The following is a 21,683-nucleotide window of genomic DNA, read 5'->3' as shown; positions in this document are numbered from 1 at the left end:
AAAAGTGTTTGGAGCCACGGCTATACGAGATGTACAGTAGACGCACCCAATGCTAGGCACCAGGTCGAACAACACGTCATTACTGGATTAAGCAAGTGGGCTTCGGGTCGCGCAGCCGACAATAAACCTGAAATGATGCGGGGCTTTAATAGCTGACATGGTTTCAATGTGACGTACGGAATAACTGGCTTGATCAGAACAGCTGCACAGTAGGCGGGTTAAACGCCACCGGATTGGTTGGTAGTAATTGTTAGGGGCGTCTCTGAGTCCCTCTGCAAATCAGCGCTCAAGAGGGAGGGACCGGGCGCCACTCTTAGCAGCTCATGACGTCAGCAGCAGTCAGCGGTAGGTAGCTGGGCAGCGCCAGTGGTGTCGAAAGGAGCGAGCGACGATGGTCCTCATCAAGGAGTAGTAAGTGCGACGTTTCTGTCTAAACTTATTTTTTTGATCCCGTAGAAGCAACTGCGTCGTTTAAAAACGAGTCCTCTTAATCGGGGCTTTTTTCCCCCGGTGGCTGCACGCTGATGAAAACTTTTCATCTTGTCTCGGTGTCTGTGTCAGACACACGAGGGAAGGGTGGGATTGCTCAAGAGCTGCTGTGGCCTACCGGCTTTGACAGCGGCACGGCACTGCGTGACAGCTGCTGTTATCTCGCAGTTTCTCATACGTTCACGTCAAGCAGCTGACTTTTGAACACTTCAGACTATGGTTTGTGTTACGAGTTTAAAAGACAAGAGTACCGACATTTGTGCAGTCAAGCCGTAAAACTTTTAACTAACTTGAACTACAAATTAGCTGACGATTTGCTAATGCTAGCTAACCTAAAGGTATAACATGAATGGGAACTCACCTAGCGCTGCTAATGTTATCTTAGCAACACTGACACACAAACCCGTGTCGGGGCCAGCTTATCTTACCCCCAGGTAAGACACTAATAGGCAAATTCGCTGGTTCTCTTGTGTCAGGCCAACCGGTTTAAATCAACTAGTTTACTAGCGGTAGTAGTATTTAGATTACGCTAGCTGACTTAGCCGTTAGGCGTCAGTCATGAAGTTGGATCAAAAGATGCTCGTGTTGACATTGAAGCCACTATGAATTAGAAAACCACAGACCACTGTGCAGACCACAGCAGTAAACTAGCCATAATCCTACACAAAACATGCTCAGCCAATGTTAGCTTTCCGCTCTTGAAAACATATGCGCCTGCCGGACCGGGAGATACAAGGATGCTAGTTTTCTAACTTTGGCTCCATCCGTACAGGAGTTGGTGCGTTTTGATGAAAGCAGGACGTCTGTTGTAAGATTATTCTCCTCAGCCTGTCAGGTAGTCTCTGTCTTTTCATAGGAATGACAAGACGTTTATGTGTAGTTGACTAACATGACCTCTTTTACCGTGAGGCTTATTTATTTTGTTCAGTTTCTCCAGAAATTTCAAACTCATTTCATATTGTAAGCTAAAGTCCTGTAGCACAGGAACGTGACACCAGTCTAACAAATCAGATTAGAAGTTGTTTGTTAAGTGTGATACAAACAGAAGTTTTAATAGCTAAAGTATAAGCAATACAATTGAAAGCCAGAATGTAATCTAGATGGATACCAACAAACTTTATTAAGCGTATCAGCAAAATTTTTGTTGGACTGTTAGAGTAGTGTCTTTGTGTGGGGTCCTGTATGCTCAGTGGTTTGATATGACTCTTGAAGAACTTTGTTCCAGTCCATACTGTGTTTCTATTCAGGAACATGCCTAAACCCATTCATTTTATTGATTTATTGGTGGTTGTTGTTGTTGTAGTTGTTGTTGTTGCTGTTGTTTTTCATTTTTTCCTTTGGTTTAAGGTGACTTAAAAATGTATCACTTATTTGCACTCAAGTGATTGTGATTTAGGCGTTGTTGGCATTTCTGACATCCATAAATTTATTTTTAACACACTGTTGTTTATTTGGATATTTAGATGGTTGGACAAGGAGTCTTGGTTTAGTTCTGTATAATATTCCACAGAAATCTAGAAACCCTGTAAGGATACTGATTAGAGTTATATAAAACCATGTTACCACAGTGTGTTATTACATAAATATTACACAGCATGACATTTTTAAAAATACATTGGACATCTGCACTACAAGGCCTTAATTCCATGAAAGTACCTGTGTGATAAGCAGAAAAAAGACACTGAAATTTCTGTAATTTGTTTAAATAGTGCAAGGGGCCACTCACCAACTATGCTCAGTGACGACAGAATGTGTCCACATGTGCCCACATCCATGTAGTGTTCCTCTAAAGCTCTGCAGAAAATTCCAATGCGTCCTTTTTAAAACCATTACTCCACATTTACTCACTATGCTCCTGTCCAGGTTATTTTTCAAACACTGTGCACCTTGATTTTGTTGAATGCCAACAAAAGTCATTAGGAATCCTTGCTTTAGAGTTGTCATTGGTCTTGTAGCAGCCTGGAGTAATAAACACATCATGTCTGTCACTGGGTGTCATTGTGAAGATTAACCTTATTTCCACACAAATTAATAAAGTACAGTTAATTCTGGATAAAACGTAAATTCTCATTTACATGGTTTACCACAGCTCATCACCAACATTAAGGAGCACATGGATTGGAAGAGTGCAGTCAGAAATTTAAAAACAAAAATGCCTTTTGCGTGTGTGTGTGTGTGTGTGTGTGTGTCAGGTAGAATACGGCCTTGCTGTAGATTACTGCTCTGAGAGAACTTCCTCTGCCTACCATTTTTGTTCTCTTGCACTGTGTGGTTAGTGGTCACTGAGAGACGTTTCATGTTATTTGTCAGGGTAAATCTTGCTTTGAGTACAGCATACCACACCCTGCAGTAGAAAAAATACATTGTACATACATTGTCACAACAGACTTCTGTTGTGACATGAAGAAAAACGTTGCAGTATACTTTTACTATGCATGGAGTAAATACTGTCTTTAACATTTTGATATTTATTTAATAAAGATTCAGATATAAGTTTTACTTTTTCAAACAACTGCACCCTCTATCACAACATATTTGCTGTTTTTTGCCCAAGATGGCTCACTTGCATCTTCCTTTGCTCCTCTTCCTCTAAAGCCTCTTTTGATTGGACTTTTCTACATCTCGTAGCTAAATCAAGTCTTGGACTTGCTCAGCTCTAACTTTTCCACGCTGGTCTTGTGATGGTTTCCTCTCCCCTTGCTGAAGTCAGGAGTGTGTCGAACTGGGCACTAGTAGTTTTTTTCCTCAGGAAGAGTGACCACAACCAGCTTCCTGTTCCTCAGCATTGTGGAGGTTATTTCTAATGCAATAATGGAGTGTGCATGGCAGCAGTACTGCTTCTTCTGCATTGGTTTATTTTTTGCTTCATACTATGTGGAGAGTGACAGACAATTGACACGTCACAGTCATATAATAAGTAATGTAAGTCAGTTATAAGGAATTTTGTGTACAGATGACTAGATGCCTGGAAAAACCTACCCAAATAGTCACAATGTTTCCTCTTTCTAGAAACTGAGACTTATATATTGAAAATGAATGATATTTTACATTTAATATATGCGATATGATACCTGCAGTATCAATGTATTTTTGTTGTACTGAATAATTTGCTATTCATTTTTGAATATTTTATACATTTTGGCTTATGATTTAAAAAACAAAAAAACAATGAACTGAGTTATTTTTCTGCACCTTCCTTGAGTCTAAAGTTATTTTTGGTGGTAATTCTACACTTAAGCTTGTTGTTCACCTTGAATTAAAGCAAAATTATGCTTCTTGCAGAGTTTCTTAATATTGTTGTGTGAATGATACCAAACTTCTTTCTTTTGCAGCCGTGTTGTTTTACCCTGTAGTGTTGAGGAGGTGAGTAATCAGTTTTTTGTCTTTATGATTATTATTATTATTTTATCGTTTTTTTTTTTTTTTTTTTTTTTTTTTAAATGAGCGATGGTTTTTAGTGGCTAAAACTGGTTTTTAGTCGCTGTTTTGATAAAGAAATCTATATGAAAGCAAAGAATCTTGATTTTTAAGTAGTCTGTTTTTATCAGTACCACTATATTATTAACAGACTTTTCCACTTGCACCCGGTTCATTTTTTTCTGTTAGTCTGACATGCAGTGGAACCTGAATCCTTGATTTGGGATGAAAATGTGTCATAGAGTGATGGTTAATAGGAATTAGAACAAGTATCTGCAATACACATTTCTTTAAAGTAATTGCTCTCTCCTCACACAGAATAAAGGCAGTGACTAATAAATGCATCACTGTATTATCATATCAGATGTTTGGCTGCTGTTGCAACTTAAAGGAACACACTTGTATCTAAAAAGGCATAATTTATAATTCTTGTGATTGTTTTACTTGAGCAGGCAATTGTTCCCTGTGTTTATAGAGGTTTATGACATGACTCCCTGTCTCACCCTGCTGCCTTATATGATGATAAAATCTCTTTACAATTAGTGCAGCGTTTTAAAGCTCATTCCAACTATATGAAAACTACATGTTCTTTTTAGAGGATAGACATTAAAAAGAGCCCTGATATCTGAAATATAAGCAAACATCCACCCTTCTGTTACATCATCTATTGTTCAATCATAACACGAGGCAGTAGTTAATTTGGTCTGCAGATTGTGTGATAGTCTGAAATGCAAATAGACTGTCCAGATTAGGGCTGCTCTTTATTGTATTTTGTTTTGGAAAGACAGAAGTATAATTTTAAAAAGACCTTTGCTCCCACACCACAGTTGTGACACAGGGTTATTTGACTATTGAGTTCTGCTGTAGTTTTTCTTGGCACATTATATAAATCTACAATCCACTGGACTGGCAGTAGGACAAAAACACTTTTACATCTTAAGTTTATTTTGGCTGATTTAATGGCTCAATTTTTAAAAACTAATCAAGTAATAAATGCTTTGTCCGTATAATCACGACATAAATATACAACACAGGACTCTGTAACTGGTTCCCAAGCTGCTGTTTTTTTTTTTTTTGTTTGTTTTTTTTTTTTTTTCTCTCCTCTTTTTTTTTTTCTTCTACAATACTGGATACTTTCACCTCTTCAGGCCTCTAAACATTATTCAAATTAAACTGAAAAGGAAACTTTTTTTCCTTTTTTTGGATTTAATTACTCAAAGTAAGACTATAGCCTGTGATAAGGCTGACTTTGTTTTATTTCAAGGGGTCATAAGCCAACAAAAGAAGAAAAGTTGGGAACTACTGACCTAGAACATAGAAAAACAAAGATAAAAGCAAAGAGGAGGAAAAAGTTGGCGAAAAACTAGTATTAAAAAATACTTAAATTTGGTGAGATGCAAATGCTGTTCATAGCTGTGTCCTGTTTCAGGACATATTGTATACCTCATTGAACATGGAGCATCAGCAAGTTACTTCAGAACAGTTTTCATTTAATTTCTGTGCATACTGTTAACCACTGATGTGTTTTTGTGTTATGTTATCTGTTACAGTATCAAGTTGGACAGCTGTTCTCTGTGGCTGAAGCCAGTAAAAATGAGACAGGTGGTGGTGAGGGCATTGAGGTACTCAAGAATGAGCCCTACGAAAAAGATGGAGAGAAAGGACAGTATACACACAAAATCTACCACTTAAAGAGGTATGTGCCTTTTTTTTTTTTTTTTTTTTTTAACTTTTATAAAATCAGATTATTTGATCTCAGAACTGCCTCCTTACAGTGTAATAGCACCGTTTGACCAGGCAGTGGCAGTGTTGTCTAATCTTCTTTTGTGAAACATTCCTTGTTCAGTTTTCTTGTCTCCTGCATAGTCTTACGTGTAGAACCACTGATAAGTGAATGTGTCTTCCCTTTCACTTTCTCTACCTACATCTACCTGTTCCCATCCTCTTTGCCCACCCTACAGTAAAGTTCCTGGGTTTGTCAAGCTGTTAGCCCCCGAAGGCTCCCTGATATTCCATGAAAAAGCCTGGAATGCCTACCCCTACTGCAGAACTAGTGAGTCCCCCTCCCGATATCACTTTACCTTTGCTTTGCCCTGTAACCCATAGTCCTCTCCAGGGTTAAATACACTTGTGTTACTTGCATCATGGCCATGTATTTTCTGTTGGTGTGAATTTATAGTGTTTGTTTTATTTTATATACATATATACGTAATGGTGTTTCTTTTTTTTTCTTCTTCTTCTTGTTTTCTTTTTCCCCACATCTAACCTTGATCCAGTTGTGACGGTAGGTAGCCTTAAATGGCCTTAGTTTTTTGCATTTCTTAAATTGTTAAAATATTCCAATTGTAACTAAGTTTAAGTTGTTTCAGTTTACTCAATATACTTATATTATGCATTCAGTTTTCTAATATCCAGACTCTTCCTTCTAGAACGAGTATATGAAAGACAATTTCTTCATTAAGATTGAGACATGGCACAAACCAGACCTTGGAACACAAGAAAATGTGAGTACCTCTGCATCTTATCAGGCAAATCTCCAGTTTGAACAGCAGATTTGAGTTTGTATGCTCTTCTTCTTACATTTTTTGTTCAGGTGCACAAACTAGAGAATTCCACATGGCAGAATGTAAGTGTTGTGCCCATCGACATCGCAGACAGAAGTCAAGTGTCCCCTGCTGTAAGTAGAAAAACTCTCTTCTTGCACATTTCCAGTGCAAGAGAAACATAGTTTGGCGCCTTCATGTGGACAAGCCTGATCACTACCAAGCTATCCTCCAAACTCAATCCATGATACATAAAGAATGATTTTTGACAAGCATTAATATTATCATTTATTTTACCTTTGGGCATACTGTTAACAAAAAAATTCTGTACAGACAGGAATTTCTTCATTTCAAAAATAAGAGATTTTATATTGATTTTGAACTGGAAAAACATGCATATCATCACACTAGAGAAGTTTGAGTCTACAAATGTTTGAAATTTTTATTTGACAAATTCCTTCAAGTTAGCAATATTTAAATTGTGGTTGATTTTAATATATTATTGGTCTGTTGCTTGAATAACTGATTAATTGTTCCAGCACAATTTTCCATCCTCTGCTCTACTGGAACAAAAAGGAACTGAAAAATGAACTTGAAAAGCAAACATTACTTAAATGTTTATTAAATAGCCTGTGCATCGGTTGTTACATTGAAGTAACAAAGCTGTGGACTGTTTAATCTCTCACACATTATTTTTATGAGCTTCTTGATCCAAATACTGAAGGTCACGGTTCCAAAATAAATTACAAGCTTAAATTATTGATATGGTGTGACTGAAAATGCCAACCCTGACAGTGACATCACACGATCTGTTAGAAAGCAGTCTCACTCTGTTGGATTTTGTTGGAACCAGAGAAACAGTTTACTCACGGTTGTGATCCATTAAAATAGGCCCTGATTTGCCCGATACGGTCCTTATGATCAGCCCGGGACATCTCTAGTAACCATTTCATTATGATTTACCAAAATTATACACACCATTTGAGCATTCTAGGATTCCTTTAATAATATTTCAAAATGTAAATACACTTAGGTACATAACTATTTGGACAGTGACAATATTTTCGTAATTTTGCCTCTGTACACCACCACATTGGATTTGAAACGAAGCCATCAAAATGTGATTGAAGTGTAGACTTGCAGCTTTAATTCCAGGGGTTTAACTAAGATATTGCATCAACCGTTAATGAATTACAGCCAGTTTTACACATAGTCCGTCCATTTTATGAAGCCTTCCTTCAGTCAACTTCAGTTGCTCCTCTGTGCGTTTTTCTGCCCTCAGTTTTGTCTTCAGGAAGTGAAAGAGCATGCTCAGTTTGGTTGAAGTCAGGTGACTGACTTGACTATCGAAGAATATTCCATGTCTTTGCCTTGAGAGGCTCTCGGGTTCTGCAGGTTGTTTTGGGTCATTATCCAGCTGTACTGTGAAGCACCGTCCTGTCAGTTTGGCAGCATTTGACTGAATGTGAGCAGATAGAATAGATCTATACACTTCAGAAGTCATCCTGCTACTTCTGTCAGCAGTCACATCATCAATAAACGCCAGTGACCCAGATCCATTGCCAGCTATACATGCCCATGCCTTAACATTACCGCCACCATGTTTGACATGTTTGTCTGGTACAAGTTCATCTTGGTTTCATCTGTCCAGAGAATCTTGTTCCAGAACTGGGCAGGCTTTTTTAGATGGTTTCTGGCAAAGTCTAATCTGGCGTTTCTGTTCTTGAGTTTTACCAGTGGTTTGCACCTTGTTGCTAAACCCTCTGTATTTACATTCATGAAGGTGTCACTTGAATGTAGACTTTGACAATGATATGCTTACCTGCTCAAGAGTGTTCTTAACTGGCTAGATATTGTAAAGAGTTTTTCATCACCGGGGAAAGAATTCTTCAATCATCCACTTTAGTTGTCTCCCATGGTCTTCCAGGCCTTTTGGTGTGGCTGAGCTCACCAGTTCATTCCTTCTAATTAAGAATGTACCACATTGTTGATTTGGCTTCGCCTAAAGTTTCTGCGATCTGTCTGATCGGTTTGTTCTGTTTTTTCAGCGTAATGATGGCCTCCCCCATTTGCATCAATACCTCTTTGGACCGCATATTAAGAGTTCCCATGAACAGCTACCAAATGCTAATTCAACCCTTGGAATCAACTCCAGACCTTCTGTCTGCTTAATTTGTCATGAAATAACGAGGACACAGGCCACACCTGGCCATGAAACTGTCACTCAATTGTCCAATTACTTTTGAACCTCTGAAAATGAGGGACCATGTATAAAACTGGCTGTAATTCATAAACAGTTAATGTGATATTTTTGTTAAATCCCTTGAATTAAAGCTGCAAGTTAACACTTCAATCACATCTTGATAGTTTCGTTTCAAATCCACTGTGGTGGTGTATTGAAGCAAAATTTTGAAAATTGTCATTGTCCAAATACTTATGTATCTAACCGTATGAGTTTTTAATACTACATGTGGAATCTCTGAAATCTTATTTGAAGATGTTACATGTTATTGCTGTGATTTGACATCACATTGCCTCATTTCACTGTTGCTCTGTGTGTGCTTGTGTGCATATGTGTGGCTATTTGACTGAGTAGCATTAGTTTCTGTGTGTGTACGTGTTTATTTGCGGTGGGTAGTTAACGAGGCGGACGTGTTTGCCTTGCTGGAGCAGTGTGTTGTGTCTGAGGGCCCTATCAGCCCACAGCCTCAGGCATGGCTGCAGGGCCTGGGGCGTACCGCCAGCACAGATGAGTTTGTTAGTGTAATTAAGGCTCACAGTGCTTCGTATGCCGGAACTATACAAGCGCACACACTACACAAACAGACTCGGGTTTTAACACACACTTTTACTTGAGGACTAGCTCCTTTTTGTCTACCACGGCACATCGATTCACAGGCCTCATTAGTGCAGCACACTGTATTGTTACAGTGATGGAGCTCTGTGTGTGTGTGTGTGTGTGTGTGTGTGTGTGTGTGTGTGTGTGTGTGTGTGTGTGTTCCTATCTTTCCACCGATGGGCACCCTCCTGTTGGCCGATAGCCCTGAAAAGTAGCTTTTAGCTGCAGGCACATCATGATTTATTTGAAATTGCTGGGCCCTTGAGCTGTTGATAATTTGAAAGCCATTTCATTTATTTGTATTACTATTTCTCTTGCCTGCTTTATGAAGTCAACTTTGTCATGTTTGTCACATGCTTGGCATATGCACGCAGTATCGGTCTGTATTTTTCTATATGCTTTAAAAATCTTATTGTTATGGGACCAACGTCCTCCTGTGAAATGGGGGAATAAGTAGTTAGCTTACTAAAAAGGGTTTGACAAGACATTACTGTATGTACTGGATATATAAGATAAGGAGTGCTTTTGCAGTTAGAGCAGCTGTAGACCCCCACACAAAAATACTTGGATGTGCAGCGACACAAGCACTCATCAGGACACATGCAGGTAGATGGAAGCACATTCACTTTAGACGTACTGGCTCCAATGTCACCCTAACTGAACAGATACTGCTGGTGGCCTCAACGCCCCATAGACAGTCCTTTACCTCCGAGCCACCAATTTTGCAACCTACTTAATGCTATCATGAAATGAAAATTTCTTTTGTTTAGTGCTTTGTTTTAGAGAATTATTACAGAAATGATGTATAGATTTAACATACTCTTTTGTTTTTTGTTTTTTCCCAAAACTGACCAAAAAACTTTTGTTGCCAAATTAAACAGAACACCTGTTTATTGTTCAATTCATGGTGTAGTGGTATTCATGAATAAACATTAATTATATAAATTGTTCTCACTGTAGGACTACAAGCCAGATGAGGATCCCACCAAGTTCAAGTCATCTAAGACCGGCAGAGGACCTCTTGGGCCCACCTGGAAGGTAATACCCTTGTGAGCCACGGAAATTTGATTTATCACATTCACACACAAATGGCAATTAATGTCAAACAATTCAACCCACATTTGACCCTGTATACCAGAATTTTGGAGAGGATGTGCACCTGGTCATTGATATTCACACAAGATCTGGGTCTGAAAACCAAATTCCCAAGGCACTGAATAAACTAGGGTTGGTCATGGAAAGAATATGAAACATCTGTAAATATGTCTAGAGCAGACTGTCCTCCCCACGAAGAGCCCTATGCCACCTCTGAAGAAGCTACAGGGTTCAGTGGCCGGGATGGGCGCCACCATGCATACAACACATTCACAATGGTTGGAGAAACCCACAACAAACAAAAAGCCACTGCTGAAAACAAAACATGACATTTTGGCTAATGTTGCCAGAAGGTATGTGGGAGAGTCTCAAACCCAGTAGAAAGTTCAGTGGTAGGAGACCAAAGATTTAACTTTTTGTGAGGCGTTTGCTGGTGGCAGGATCATGCTATGGGGAGGTTCCTCTGCACCAGGTCTTGGAAGGCTTATGAACATGGTGGGTTAAGTTAAATTAAATTAAATTAATGCAGCTAAAGACAGGGAAAATTTGAAGAAAGCCTGCTGTTGTCTGCAAGAGAACTGCTGCTTGGGAGAAGATTTATTTTCCAGCAAGACAGCAACCCCCAAAACAAAGCCAAAGCTACTCAGGAAATGCTTTAAAACAACAATGTTCATGTCCTGGAGTCACACTGTCAGAGTCCAGACCTCAATCCAACCAAGTAGTTATAGCTGGACTTGAGAATGTGCTTTTCACTCTTGGTCCCTATGTAACTTGACAGAAGTTAAACAGTAATTCAAGAAGAAAGGAGATAAATTGCAGTGTCAAGATGTGCAAAGCTTGTGCAAACTTATTCACATAGACCCAATGCTGTAGACTTGAACTTACACAATTATTTTGTGTCTTTTTATATTTTTATCACCTGTAATAATCAGTCATTCTGAGAGCACAGAGCTGGCTGAAGGCTAGAGTGGTGTCCATAGCACTGTAATGCTGCAATTTGATGAAAAGAAATCACATCTTTCTCAGCTCTAATTGGATGTAATAGAAATTTCAAGTCACCGGGTCAGATAAAGGTTCTACTCTGAGTGCCGTCTGGCAGACTTTGTGCGTGACATTAGATGAAGACAGAAATGGGAAAGAGACTGTGTATGGACGTTGATTTCTAAATTTGACAAGCAGCAATTCTGAATAATAGACTGAAGTACTCTTGAGAGAATGTAATGAGTCAATAAGACATAGCTCATCCAAACAGAGAAACTTTTGTCAGGAGTTTTGTTGCTTTCCCCTCCAAACCCTGTTGTAACCCACAGCCTTACAAACGGGTCCTGCTCACTGTTAGAGCACTGAGAATTTCTGTTCTGCAGTGCAGCCCTCAAAGTTCGCCATGTGAAACTTTCCTCTGCTTCAAGAATTTTCACAGAACAAAGTCAGCCAAACAGCTTTTAAAAAGTATGAATAAAGAAGCACAACTTTTTTTATTTTGTGTTTTTAATTAGATCACTTTCCCGTCCGCTGTGGACATGGGAAAAAGACTGTTTTTGAAAAGGTGGAGGGGAAAAAAAGTAGTTATGTGACAACAGAGGCACAATTTCTGCCAGCTTCTCAGAGCAATAAAACTCTTGTCTATCTCTGCATGCACACATGCTTGCATATCAGTACCCTTTGTATTTCTGAAAACTTCTGCTCCTTTGAGTGGGGCACAGAGAGGGAGAGAAGAAATGTCACCGTAAATGTTTTGATGTAGAATCCGTTTCATGTGAAGTTCTCCTTTAGCGATGACAACTTTTCTAAACCCACTGCAAATTTAGAAATGTTTCTCATTTCCCCTCTCTCGCTCTCCTCCATGATCGTAGCATCAAAGGGCAGTGGGATGAGGTTGATTGAGGCGGGTCTGTGGCATTTTCTCTTGGAATGCCGAGCCAGAATGAAGTGATTAATTAAACAGGTGTTCTCGGAGGGAGAGTATGTGTGTTCTGGGGGCAAGCAGGTCCTAGGTGTTAATAATGTAACCAGCTTTGCACCGCGACGCCCTTATCGCTTCGCGAGCACCGTTTTATCTGCCTTCCGTGGCCACAAAGGCTTGCCTTTTGGGAACGGTGTCGCTGTCAGGGTGGAGGCAGAGAAATGGTCCCTTCATCTGGAGTTTATCCACTTTGCTCTGCCCCAGCCCCCCTCATCTTTTTTTTTTTTTTTTTTTTTTTCTTCTCTTCAGAGGAAGGCAGAGTGCAAGCAGCAGATGGATTTAGAAAGTGTGTTGTAGATTAGGGTACCTTTATCTGTGCAGAGCACATCTTCATATTGATAATTATTTCAGAAGCTCCATACCCAAAGCATTATGTATTAATGATTTTTCGCTTTGAATGCAGCCACGATTAGTCTAAAATAATAATCTCTCAGCCTTCCACTGTTTTTACGATTATTCTCTCATAGCAAAGTTTGTCAAGTTTTTGCTGTTATTTATTCTGATACTGTGCTTTAAGTTTTAAGTCTTGTCATTCTTGCGCTGTTCCTCTCCAAACAGAAAGAGCTGGTTAGTAAGACTGACTGCCCAAGGATGTGTGCCTACAAACTGGTCACAGTCAAGTTCAAGTGGTGGGGCCTGCAGACCAAAGTGGAGAACTTCATCCATGAGGTTAGAGGGACATGTTGACACTTCACCAAGTGCATTTATTATGGCTCATGAGTTGTATTGAGGCCCTGAGAGCTCCAGTTTGCATAAGCAATACTCTGCCTCTTGACTCTCAGATTGACCAATACTAAGGCTGGGTGATAATTCGGTGGTATTGCTTTTTGACTTCCAGTGTAAATGTATCATCATGATAAGATGGTATTGTATTTTTGTTTTACAAACCTTTTTAATGGTTACAAGCAGGTTGTAATTAAAGAATGAGCTATTGAATTTTTTGGGCTGAAGAGTTTTGTCGTCTGTAATTTATGCCTGTGGAACAAACTTAAAAGCATTAAACATGAATGTGATTATTATAATACAATTTTACATTCATTTTCCATATTGTAAAATGTACACTATCTTTCAAAAATAGTCTTATTAATGTGACATTGATTTCAGCCATATCACCCAACCCTAACCAAGACTACAACTGTCTTCCTTAGCAAGAGAAGAGGATCTTCACTAATTTTCACCGCCAACTTTTCTGTTGGATTGATAAGTGGGTGGAGCTGACTATGGATGATATCAGGCAGATGGAGGCAGAGACACAACGGGAGCTGGATGAGGCGAGTACATAAGTAAAAATTACCCGTAATTAAAGATAAACCTTTTACATACTAGTTATTGTAGGGCTTTGTGCAGGGAACTGTCTCCAACCTCAAGAGTGTACAGGCTGTGGCATTACTTGCCTAATATTTGCCAGAGCTGCAGATGAACCACTGCAACATCAGTCTAGTTTTTTTATCTTACGAAGTCTGTTCTAACATGTAGTGATTGGAAGGCAAGTTGATTAGAGGAGGGGAAGGCTAGTGTGGTAAAACAGGAAGCCTCCTGGAAGTAATTTTGTATCCTAAACCCCTGTCTGAATAGACTTCTTGAAGGTAATCTACCCTTTGTTACCATAGATATGAATTCAAGTTCTCTTAATTTTTAGCAAGTATAAAAATGACCAGCCATTTTTGCCCCCCCAACAAATTAATTTCTTAGCATAATACTTGCATTTTTCATTTTATAGAATGAATATTCATATTGCCATTTTAACCACTGTATGTGTTTGCACATGATTTGCTGTCCACTGAAAATGTATCTTCTACACCTTTTTAATATTTTGAATTTTTGTTTTAAACTGTAACTTTGTATTTACCCTTGTTGTACTGCCAATAATAATTACCAATATTTCATTTGGATGTTTTTAATTTAATGCTCTCCACTTTCTGTGAATAGCAGAAAGTGGATTTTTCTTCTAAAACATTTGATGAATAAATGGAGTATTATATTACATTAAAGTTAAAAAAAATCCCATTAACACTACTGTATCACAATAATGTTTTTACTTCCTTGAATCCCATTTATTTCAGAATAAATTTTGAGATGCATAACTAACAAATGAAAAAAACAAACTCAACATTTTTTTAAACCCTTTTTGGTGTTGCCTAGTCCTAGCTTCCCCCACAGGCTTCCTCATCCATATTTCTATGATTTACTGTATTTTATTTTTGTCCAGATGCGTAAGAAAGGCTCTGTGCGAGGTACAAAGGCTGCAGACGAGTAGCCAGGCCAGGTGTAGGTCTGAGTTTTGTGTAAGTTCTTACTGGTAAAGGCCAGTCTCTTAGATGCTTTCTTTGCTCCCTGTCAGGTTTCTGTGTTGGCGCACGCCTATGCTGCTTTCACTCTTCACTCTTCGGTGTTTTGAAAGGGCTTTTAATCCACTGTCTATTTGTGCACAAGCATGTACGCTTTCACATGCACCTGCATAGCTTACTCTGAATGAGTTAATCAATAACACTAGATCGCAGAGATATGATGTATGTGCTATGTCGTTAGGTGGGTCAGTTCGTGTCAACTCAGACAGAATCCAAGAAAGCGGTTGCAAAACTGTATCTGATATTGTTCAGTTTGTCTCTATAATGTTTGGGTCCCAAAACCAAGGCCTTTAAAATATTTCTGTTCAATTCCAATCTTTTTATATTTTTTGGCCCTTTTTCATTAATAATTTTTACACTCTTAAAGAACAGGAAAATGTATCTGGAAATAGCTTACTGTATGTTAATTTAGTGTACAATGTGCCAATATCCTTCCATGTTCCCTTCATAAATACACATAGTTAAAGGCATTGTTTTACCTCTGTGGAAGAAAAACTTCCATGATGAAGAAGCAGGGTCTTCCCTTATTATCTCTACTTATGTGTGTCCCAGCCTCTGAAATATGGATTGGAGTAAAGAAATAATGTTCTCTGTAGGCTCATTTTACTGTAGGTCATTAATGCAAGCTATATTCTTTATTATCAGGGCCTCATTATAGAAAAAGGCATTAACTCTGACAGATACTATATGCAATGGAGTGGTTAAATTTTATATTCAATATTTAAAAAGAATAAGATACTCAATAAAAATTCAAATAACTTACAATGATGTGCAATGTAGCAATTTATGTACTAGAAATTACATGTGATGAAAATTACTATCATTTAACCTCATAACTTGAACAACAGGACTGAATTAGGTACATGCTTGTTGTTTTCTTGATAACATGTAAGGGCATATACTGATGATTTCACTGTGTAGACATGTTGAGTATCAGTACAATTTCCATAAATTTCTAACATGCAAACTGTGAAATTACATGTATAAACACATCCAACCTTTTATGTGGAAAGACAAATAGATACTCCCACTGGCGCTTGAGAGGTACCACTTATTCCCTCTTTATACCAGAGGTTTTATCAAAAATATTTAGCTTATTTTCAATGTCCAGGACCTTACAGGAGACACAATTCCCATCTCAAATGTCCTTTATTCCAATGAATATACTGAAAACATGTTTATCCTTTATTCCAAGCAAAAAAGAATGTAATCCTGAAATGGACGTTTTTCTGCCATAGGTAAAATATCTGTCAAATCTCTCAAAAAAGAAAAGGACATTGGCACTTTGTACCCTTAATAACCATACTTCAATTAGTTTCCTTGTACATTTTTTTTTAATGTTCCTTCTAGCTACCCCACATACCATTTTGGTCATATGAAAATGACTGAAAAATGTATACAGAAAACATGTTTGTCTTCCATCCTACAAAGTTTGGTGAGGGCAGGAATATTACTTGTCAAGATATGAATGCCCAAACATGGTTCCCAGATCAGGTGTTTTTTTGTTTTTTTTTTTAGGCTATAAAAAAGAAAATAATACCAAGGGCTGAAAAAAGATAAGATTTGAATAGAAATATTTCACAGGCCTTGGTTTTCGGACTCATTCATGATATAGACAAGGTATAAACAAAATATGAGACAGTGCTGCAACAACCTGATCTGATTTGACACAGAATGACCCAGGTGTTTTTTGCTGACCCAGTGAAAATGGTTTCTATGAGTGCATGTTGTGTATGTGTCCAATCTTGTGTTATGCAAGTTCCCTGTCCTCTAGATATGTCCAGACATCTGGGCAAATTTTTCTCAGAATCACACGTGCTATTTTTTTTAAGAGGGGGCCAGCAGTTAAAAACATGCACAGGGGGCCTGCTAAAGACTAGTACCTGCAATCCAGAGCCTCCCTATAGAGGAATACAAGGCAACAGACGAAAAACAGGCATCTTTTAAATCAGAGTCTTTTAATTTCTGTGAATCACATTCTCTGTAAAACCTTACCCCTGGTTTGCTCTTGGAACTACTCTGGGAGCTTTTGGCTGTACAAGGAGAAAAAGGGAGGAATCTGGACTGGACTGGCCAAATTGGGCCAAGCTCAAACATACTCCCCAATCTCGCCCACTTCAGCATGTGTTTCCCATTTTCCCTTGGACTAAGTAAGCAGGCTGGTGCCATCACAGAGGGCTGTGGTGAGGAGGCCAACAAGGCCTGAACCTCTGGGCTTAAGGGTTAGCAGGGTCACAGTTGGACTATATGGGATGGCACCATATGATGGTGGCCGAAGCCTACATACAGACATCACCACTAAGGTTGTTGACAAGACTGCAGTGGATGAATGAGAGACTTCATTTATGGATATGATGCACCAGAAGTCATGTCTGCCTTTTTTGTGTATACTGGTTGGGTGCTGTTACTGTAGAAGGGGGAGGCATGAGAGAAGGAAAGGGCAAGAAAGGGGGGTGGCTTCAAGACGGCTCCTTTTTTCCTCATTAACATACAAATGGAATTCTGCAGTTGCGAAGGAGTCTTTGCTGTGATTTGAGAAAAAAGGGAGGGAGGATGGGGAAAAAGGAGGGAGAAGTGTGGGGGGTGAATCTTCCTGCCATTTCATCAGATCTGTCTATTCCTCTGTTTAGAGCCTCTGTTAGTTTGAACTGTTCCATTAAGGTGTTCGGCTATCAGATTCTAACACTAATTGACTTTCCAAAGCCATCAGCCTCAGGGTGGGAGAATCTGAAAGTGATGCTTTTATCTACCTAGAGGACAAACAAGAGGCTTGATAAGGACTGTTGGAGCAGATTTTATGGACAGGCTGAAGACTTTTGTTTGTGAAAAGAAATTTGTTGTATTTTTAATGGTTTGTGAGACAAGAAGTAAAAGTCAAAGTCCTGTGTAATGAATAGAAATCACTCTAAACCCTTTGAGCCGTAACTAGTGACATTCATGAAGGGTTCCACTGAATATGCAAGCGTCCACTAAACCTGCCCTCGCCTGTTCAGCCTACAAAAATCTAATGTGTGTTATTTCCCTCCTTTTACCCACAGCTTCGCAAACGGGGAGAAGTACGAGGAACCAGTGCCGCAGACGAATGAAAAGGCAAAGGATTTTAAACCCCCCCGATAAAAGCAGCGATGATCCTTTGGTGCCAGTTTCTACTTTAACTGATTCAGGTTGTGGAGGAGGAGGCACTGCTACCTGCAATCACTAGAGCAGATCCCTGACTTGCACCCAATCATAGACATTCTATCCACTGAGGAATTGATTTCTTGAAACCAACACGATCCTAGCTGATAAGACTGGTTAATTTTGATCTCCTGGGCATAGAAAGACCAGGTATCAGCATCATGTTATTGACGAGACCTAGCCTTCTGGAGAGAGATGAAGAGGAGCTACTTGCAGTAGAGAGATTTTGTGTTACTAAAGCAAATTCATTGATTTGATTCAACAGTAGCAGGTGTTGGACCAAATATTCCTTTTGTATTATTTTTCGTTTACTTTTTTTTTTTGTAAATGTTACCCTCCAAAACATTCCTCTCAATATGATGCCCTGTCTGACCTCTCTTTGTCTCCCTCTTGGTTTTAACTGTACACACTGTGGCTCAGCGGTTTGCATTCCCTGGCATGAGTCTGTTTGTCATACTCATGTTACTTCCTGCCACAACCTCCTTTTAAGAGATTACTAACACCCTTGGCGCCTTGGCCTATTGTAATCCTTCCCCCATCAGTCCACCTTACCCAAAGCCCTGCATCTTATTAGCACTGACAATCATGCCCTTACAGGAATTCACTCTCATTCCCGTATAGATTTAATAGAAACCCACACAAACGCATGCATATGACACACATACATTGCGCGCATGAGGATAAACGTGTATTCGTTCTCACATGTACACATGCTCGCAGGTGTGGATGCCTTTGCGGTGACTGATCTCTTAAAAGCTCAAGCTGGGCAGATCCATGCAAGCTTGTTCAGCTAAAGGATGTTACTATGGAAGTGTTTACACCTCAAGAGATTTTTTTTTTTTTTCCCCTCCTTCTCCCCACACACTCCCTATTCTGAAGACATTCACACATTACATCCAACACAGCATTCACCTCCTTAACAGACGTCCCCAGAGAAAAACTGCACTGAAAAACAGCCACAGATGGTGCTACACTCCTCCGGCCTCTGTCACAAACCAAACCGCACCACACCGCACTGCACTGCTCGTCCCAGCTCACCAGGGCGATCCCAGAGGCCTGTCTCACTCATCTGGTTCTCCGAAGTAGACCGTCTCCAAAAGGCCTCTTCTTCTGCTTCATTCTAGGTGTGTTTACAGATTCATAACTGCCTTATCAGTGCCCAGTCGACACCAGCACAGCACTGCTTGCCTTAATCTCCGGACCTTTTATATCTGATGGACCTATTATACCTATTGTACCTCTGCTGCCAGCTATTGCTCTAGCTACCTCCCTTTCTTCTGACTGGCAGTTTTCCTTACACCTAAATGTTAGCACTACCTATTAGCTGCTACTTATTAGGAGTAAATCATGGCAGACAGAGCTTTATGAGCAAAGCTGTTTTGTGATGACTTTGTTTTCTTCAGGGTGTAGAATTGCATGTGATTTCCTTTTTTTTTTTTTTTTTCTCCTGGTATGTGTCACAGCGCCTGAGCAAGTGCAATTCCTTCGGCAAGTAAAACTCTGTACGTTGCGACCGTAACAGCCAGTGTGCACTGTTGTTGTTGCAAAGGGCTGCAAATTGACATGTCTGCCTCAGACCAGCCATGTGATGGATATACCATTTTATGACACTTGACTTTTGAGCTCCATAGTGCACTTTCTCCCCTTAGGCTTCAGAATCATTTGGCAGTGGCCTACAGTGTTGATCATCACTAGTGTACATACTTATACAGTAGACGTGGTTTCCTCATCTGATTACTACTGGTGTTCTTTGAGTGTGTTTGTGTCCTTTTGGTGTGTCAATGTCTTAAATTGTGCAGGAATTGTAGATTTGTTTTTAGAGATCTATTTTCCACATTTTTAAGACACTGATATAATGAAATTCTAATGCTTTTATTTTCTGTCAATCTAATGAGGGAATGTGATTACTTCCTCAGTAATGGGTTATTGTATAGCTTGTCCAAAGAGCATAAATGGATATGTTTACATGTATTCAGCAATTGTAGGCTGTTTTACCATAGGAAAATTTGGAAGCAAATGTCTGAGGCAACGTTTTTCAAAACAACACAATCATCTCAGGTGAACAATACGACAAGAGGATCTTTTTGGTATTGCTGCTCATCAGTTGCGCCGAAACCATTAACTTCCTTTCACTATACCATATCCTTTTCTGTGGGAAATATGGTGTAACACTTTGAATATGATGGGAGGAGGTTGTGATGCAGTCTGTTCCATTTTATTGCAGTATATGAGACAGCCACTTGGTCTTTGTGACTGCGCTGGGATTGTATGCGTGTCTCAAAGAGCGAAAAGTTGTCTTTTAAGTAATCAATGTTTCCAAGTCTATCTTAACGATTCCTGCTGTTTGTTGAATGGAGAACCCAGTGGCTAAAGAGAAGAACTTAGATCAGTGTTTTGTCATCTCTCAAGACAATGACATAGGGGAGAGGAAGTATTCACAAAGCAACTGTACAGTCTTATCCTAATTTATGAAATCTACAACTGTTGAATTTCGAAATGGCTTGCTTTTAAATGTTTTTGATCAGCTTTTGAAATTCAGGGGACACGGTAGTGAATGTATGATATTTTGTGCCTTTTTTTTTTCTGTAGATCTTTGTGCCATGAAGTCTTCATATTGTATCTAAATATCGAATAAATTCTGTCTGGAAAATAATCTTCAGATTGTGCTTATGTCTGATTGTATACATGTGCTTGTTGGAGATTCGGGGCCTGGTGGGGAGACCAGCGGATGTGCTTATAAATGGGCTTAAGAGATGTATCATTGTTCTAAGTCTCCCCTTGTAAAACCTCTTACCTGCTAATGGCAATAGCAAGCCCATACATTGCTAGTTTGGGATGCAGTCTTGACAAGCTATCCTGCTCTTAAGCAACTGTCTACTCAGTGTAGGTCTGTGTCTTTTGAATAATACACAATAACTGATTTTCAATGAAGATGTAGATTGAGCTGGAATTAATTTGGAGGGCTAAAGATTGCAAGTATTAGTTCTCTACTGTAAAATGCACATCAGATAAGGTAAACATTCCTTCAGCAAAGTTATTGGTGGCTCCAGCATGCACTAGACAGGTCAGAAGAGTCACACAATAACAGCGGAATCCGTGCTAAAGAGCAGGAAGAGCCGCCAGTCTGCTGGCTGAGATATCCGCCTTTTTTATTGTTTGTGGAGGAATGGTCACATGTGCCTGCTGCAAGGAAACCAGTCATATCTGCCCCAGAACAAGCAAATAATGCTGTTTCTAAAAGGGGAGATGGGCAGACTCGCCCACACACCTCCTGTTAAGTGGCAGCTCACAGTAGTCTACAGTAGGCATGTATCCATCCATCCATGTGTCTTGCTCGCAGAGAAGATGAAGGGACATGTCATGAGTGAGCCTCTGTAGTTTAAATAGATGAGGCAACAGATGAAGAGAAGAAATGGATCTCAAAGGGAGGCTCGAGACTTGACACAGCAGGACATCCAGGCATGTTGTCGAAGAAAGACTTGATGTTCAGAGCTAAAAAAACTGATAGCCAGAACAGCCAGCTCCATTGCTTCAAATCATAAGCAGAATTCACAGTATTCTTAAATGTGTCAAAATGGATTGTAAAGGCCTGAACTACACATAAAAAAAAAAGCTCTACCAGTGTTTGTTGCACCACATGGCTGCATTTCCTGCCAAGAGACTACATACTGGGATGAGAGCTTCTGTTTTTGGAGGAAGTGGCACAGTGAAGATTAAACTCAGAGTTTAGTCCAGCCCTACCATGTTTGTGTATGTGACCTTCCCCTGGGGCCAGATTTGCTCAGGGGCGACAGGTTTTCTTGGAGAGGAAA

General features: G+C 39.5%; 1 protein-coding gene across 2 annotated transcripts; it reads left to right on the top strand.

Annotated features, from left to right (window-relative positions):
• Nucleotides 1-318: 318 nt before the first annotated feature.
• Nucleotides 319-20,530, top strand: LOC120805268 (phosphatidylinositol transfer protein beta isoform). 2 transcript variants are annotated; one of them, XM_040155353.1, is made up of 12 exons: nucleotides 319-411; nucleotides 3,822-3,852; nucleotides 5,457-5,602; nucleotides 5,868-5,959; nucleotides 6,183-6,190; nucleotides 6,336-6,410; nucleotides 6,500-6,583; nucleotides 10,249-10,326; nucleotides 12,905-13,015; nucleotides 13,495-13,617; nucleotides 14,556-14,631; nucleotides 17,733-20,530. In XM_040155353.1, the coding sequence occupies exons 1-11, from the start codon at nucleotides 392-394 to the stop codon at nucleotides 14,601-14,603; spliced, it is 816 nt and encodes a 271-aa protein (XP_040011287.1). In that variant the 5' UTR covers nucleotides 319-391; the 3' UTR covers nucleotides 14,604-14,631; nucleotides 17,733-20,530. The 2 variants fall into 2 exon arrangements, with proteins under 2 accessions (XP_040011287.1, XP_040011288.1); XM_040155354.1 differs by lacking the exon at nucleotides 14,556-14,631.
• The last annotated feature ends 1,153 nt before the right edge of the window (nucleotides 20,531-21,683 follow it).

Source organism: Xiphias gladius, chromosome 19 (assembly GCF_016859285.1).
Source record: "Xiphias gladius isolate SHS-SW01 ecotype Sanya breed wild chromosome 19, ASM1685928v1, whole genome shotgun sequence".
Taxonomy (NCBI): domain Eukaryota; kingdom Metazoa; phylum Chordata; class Actinopteri; order Istiophoriformes; family Xiphiidae; genus Xiphias; species Xiphias gladius.
Note: the sequence above shows the minus strand (reverse complement) of the source record. Positions and strands in the feature narration are given on the sequence as shown.

Coding starts and splice junctions, on each gene's coding strand:
- LOC120805268 (XM_040155354.1), top strand. CDS start 392: ATGGTCCTCATCAAGGAGTA. Junction 412..3,821: donor ATGGTCCTCATCAAGGAGTA/GTAAGTGCGACG, acceptor TTTCTTTTGCAG/CCGTGTTGTTTTACCCTGTA. Junction 6,411..6,499: donor ACCTTGGAACACAAGAAAAT/GTGAGTACCTCT, acceptor TTTTTTGTTCAG/GTGCACAAACTAGAGAATTC.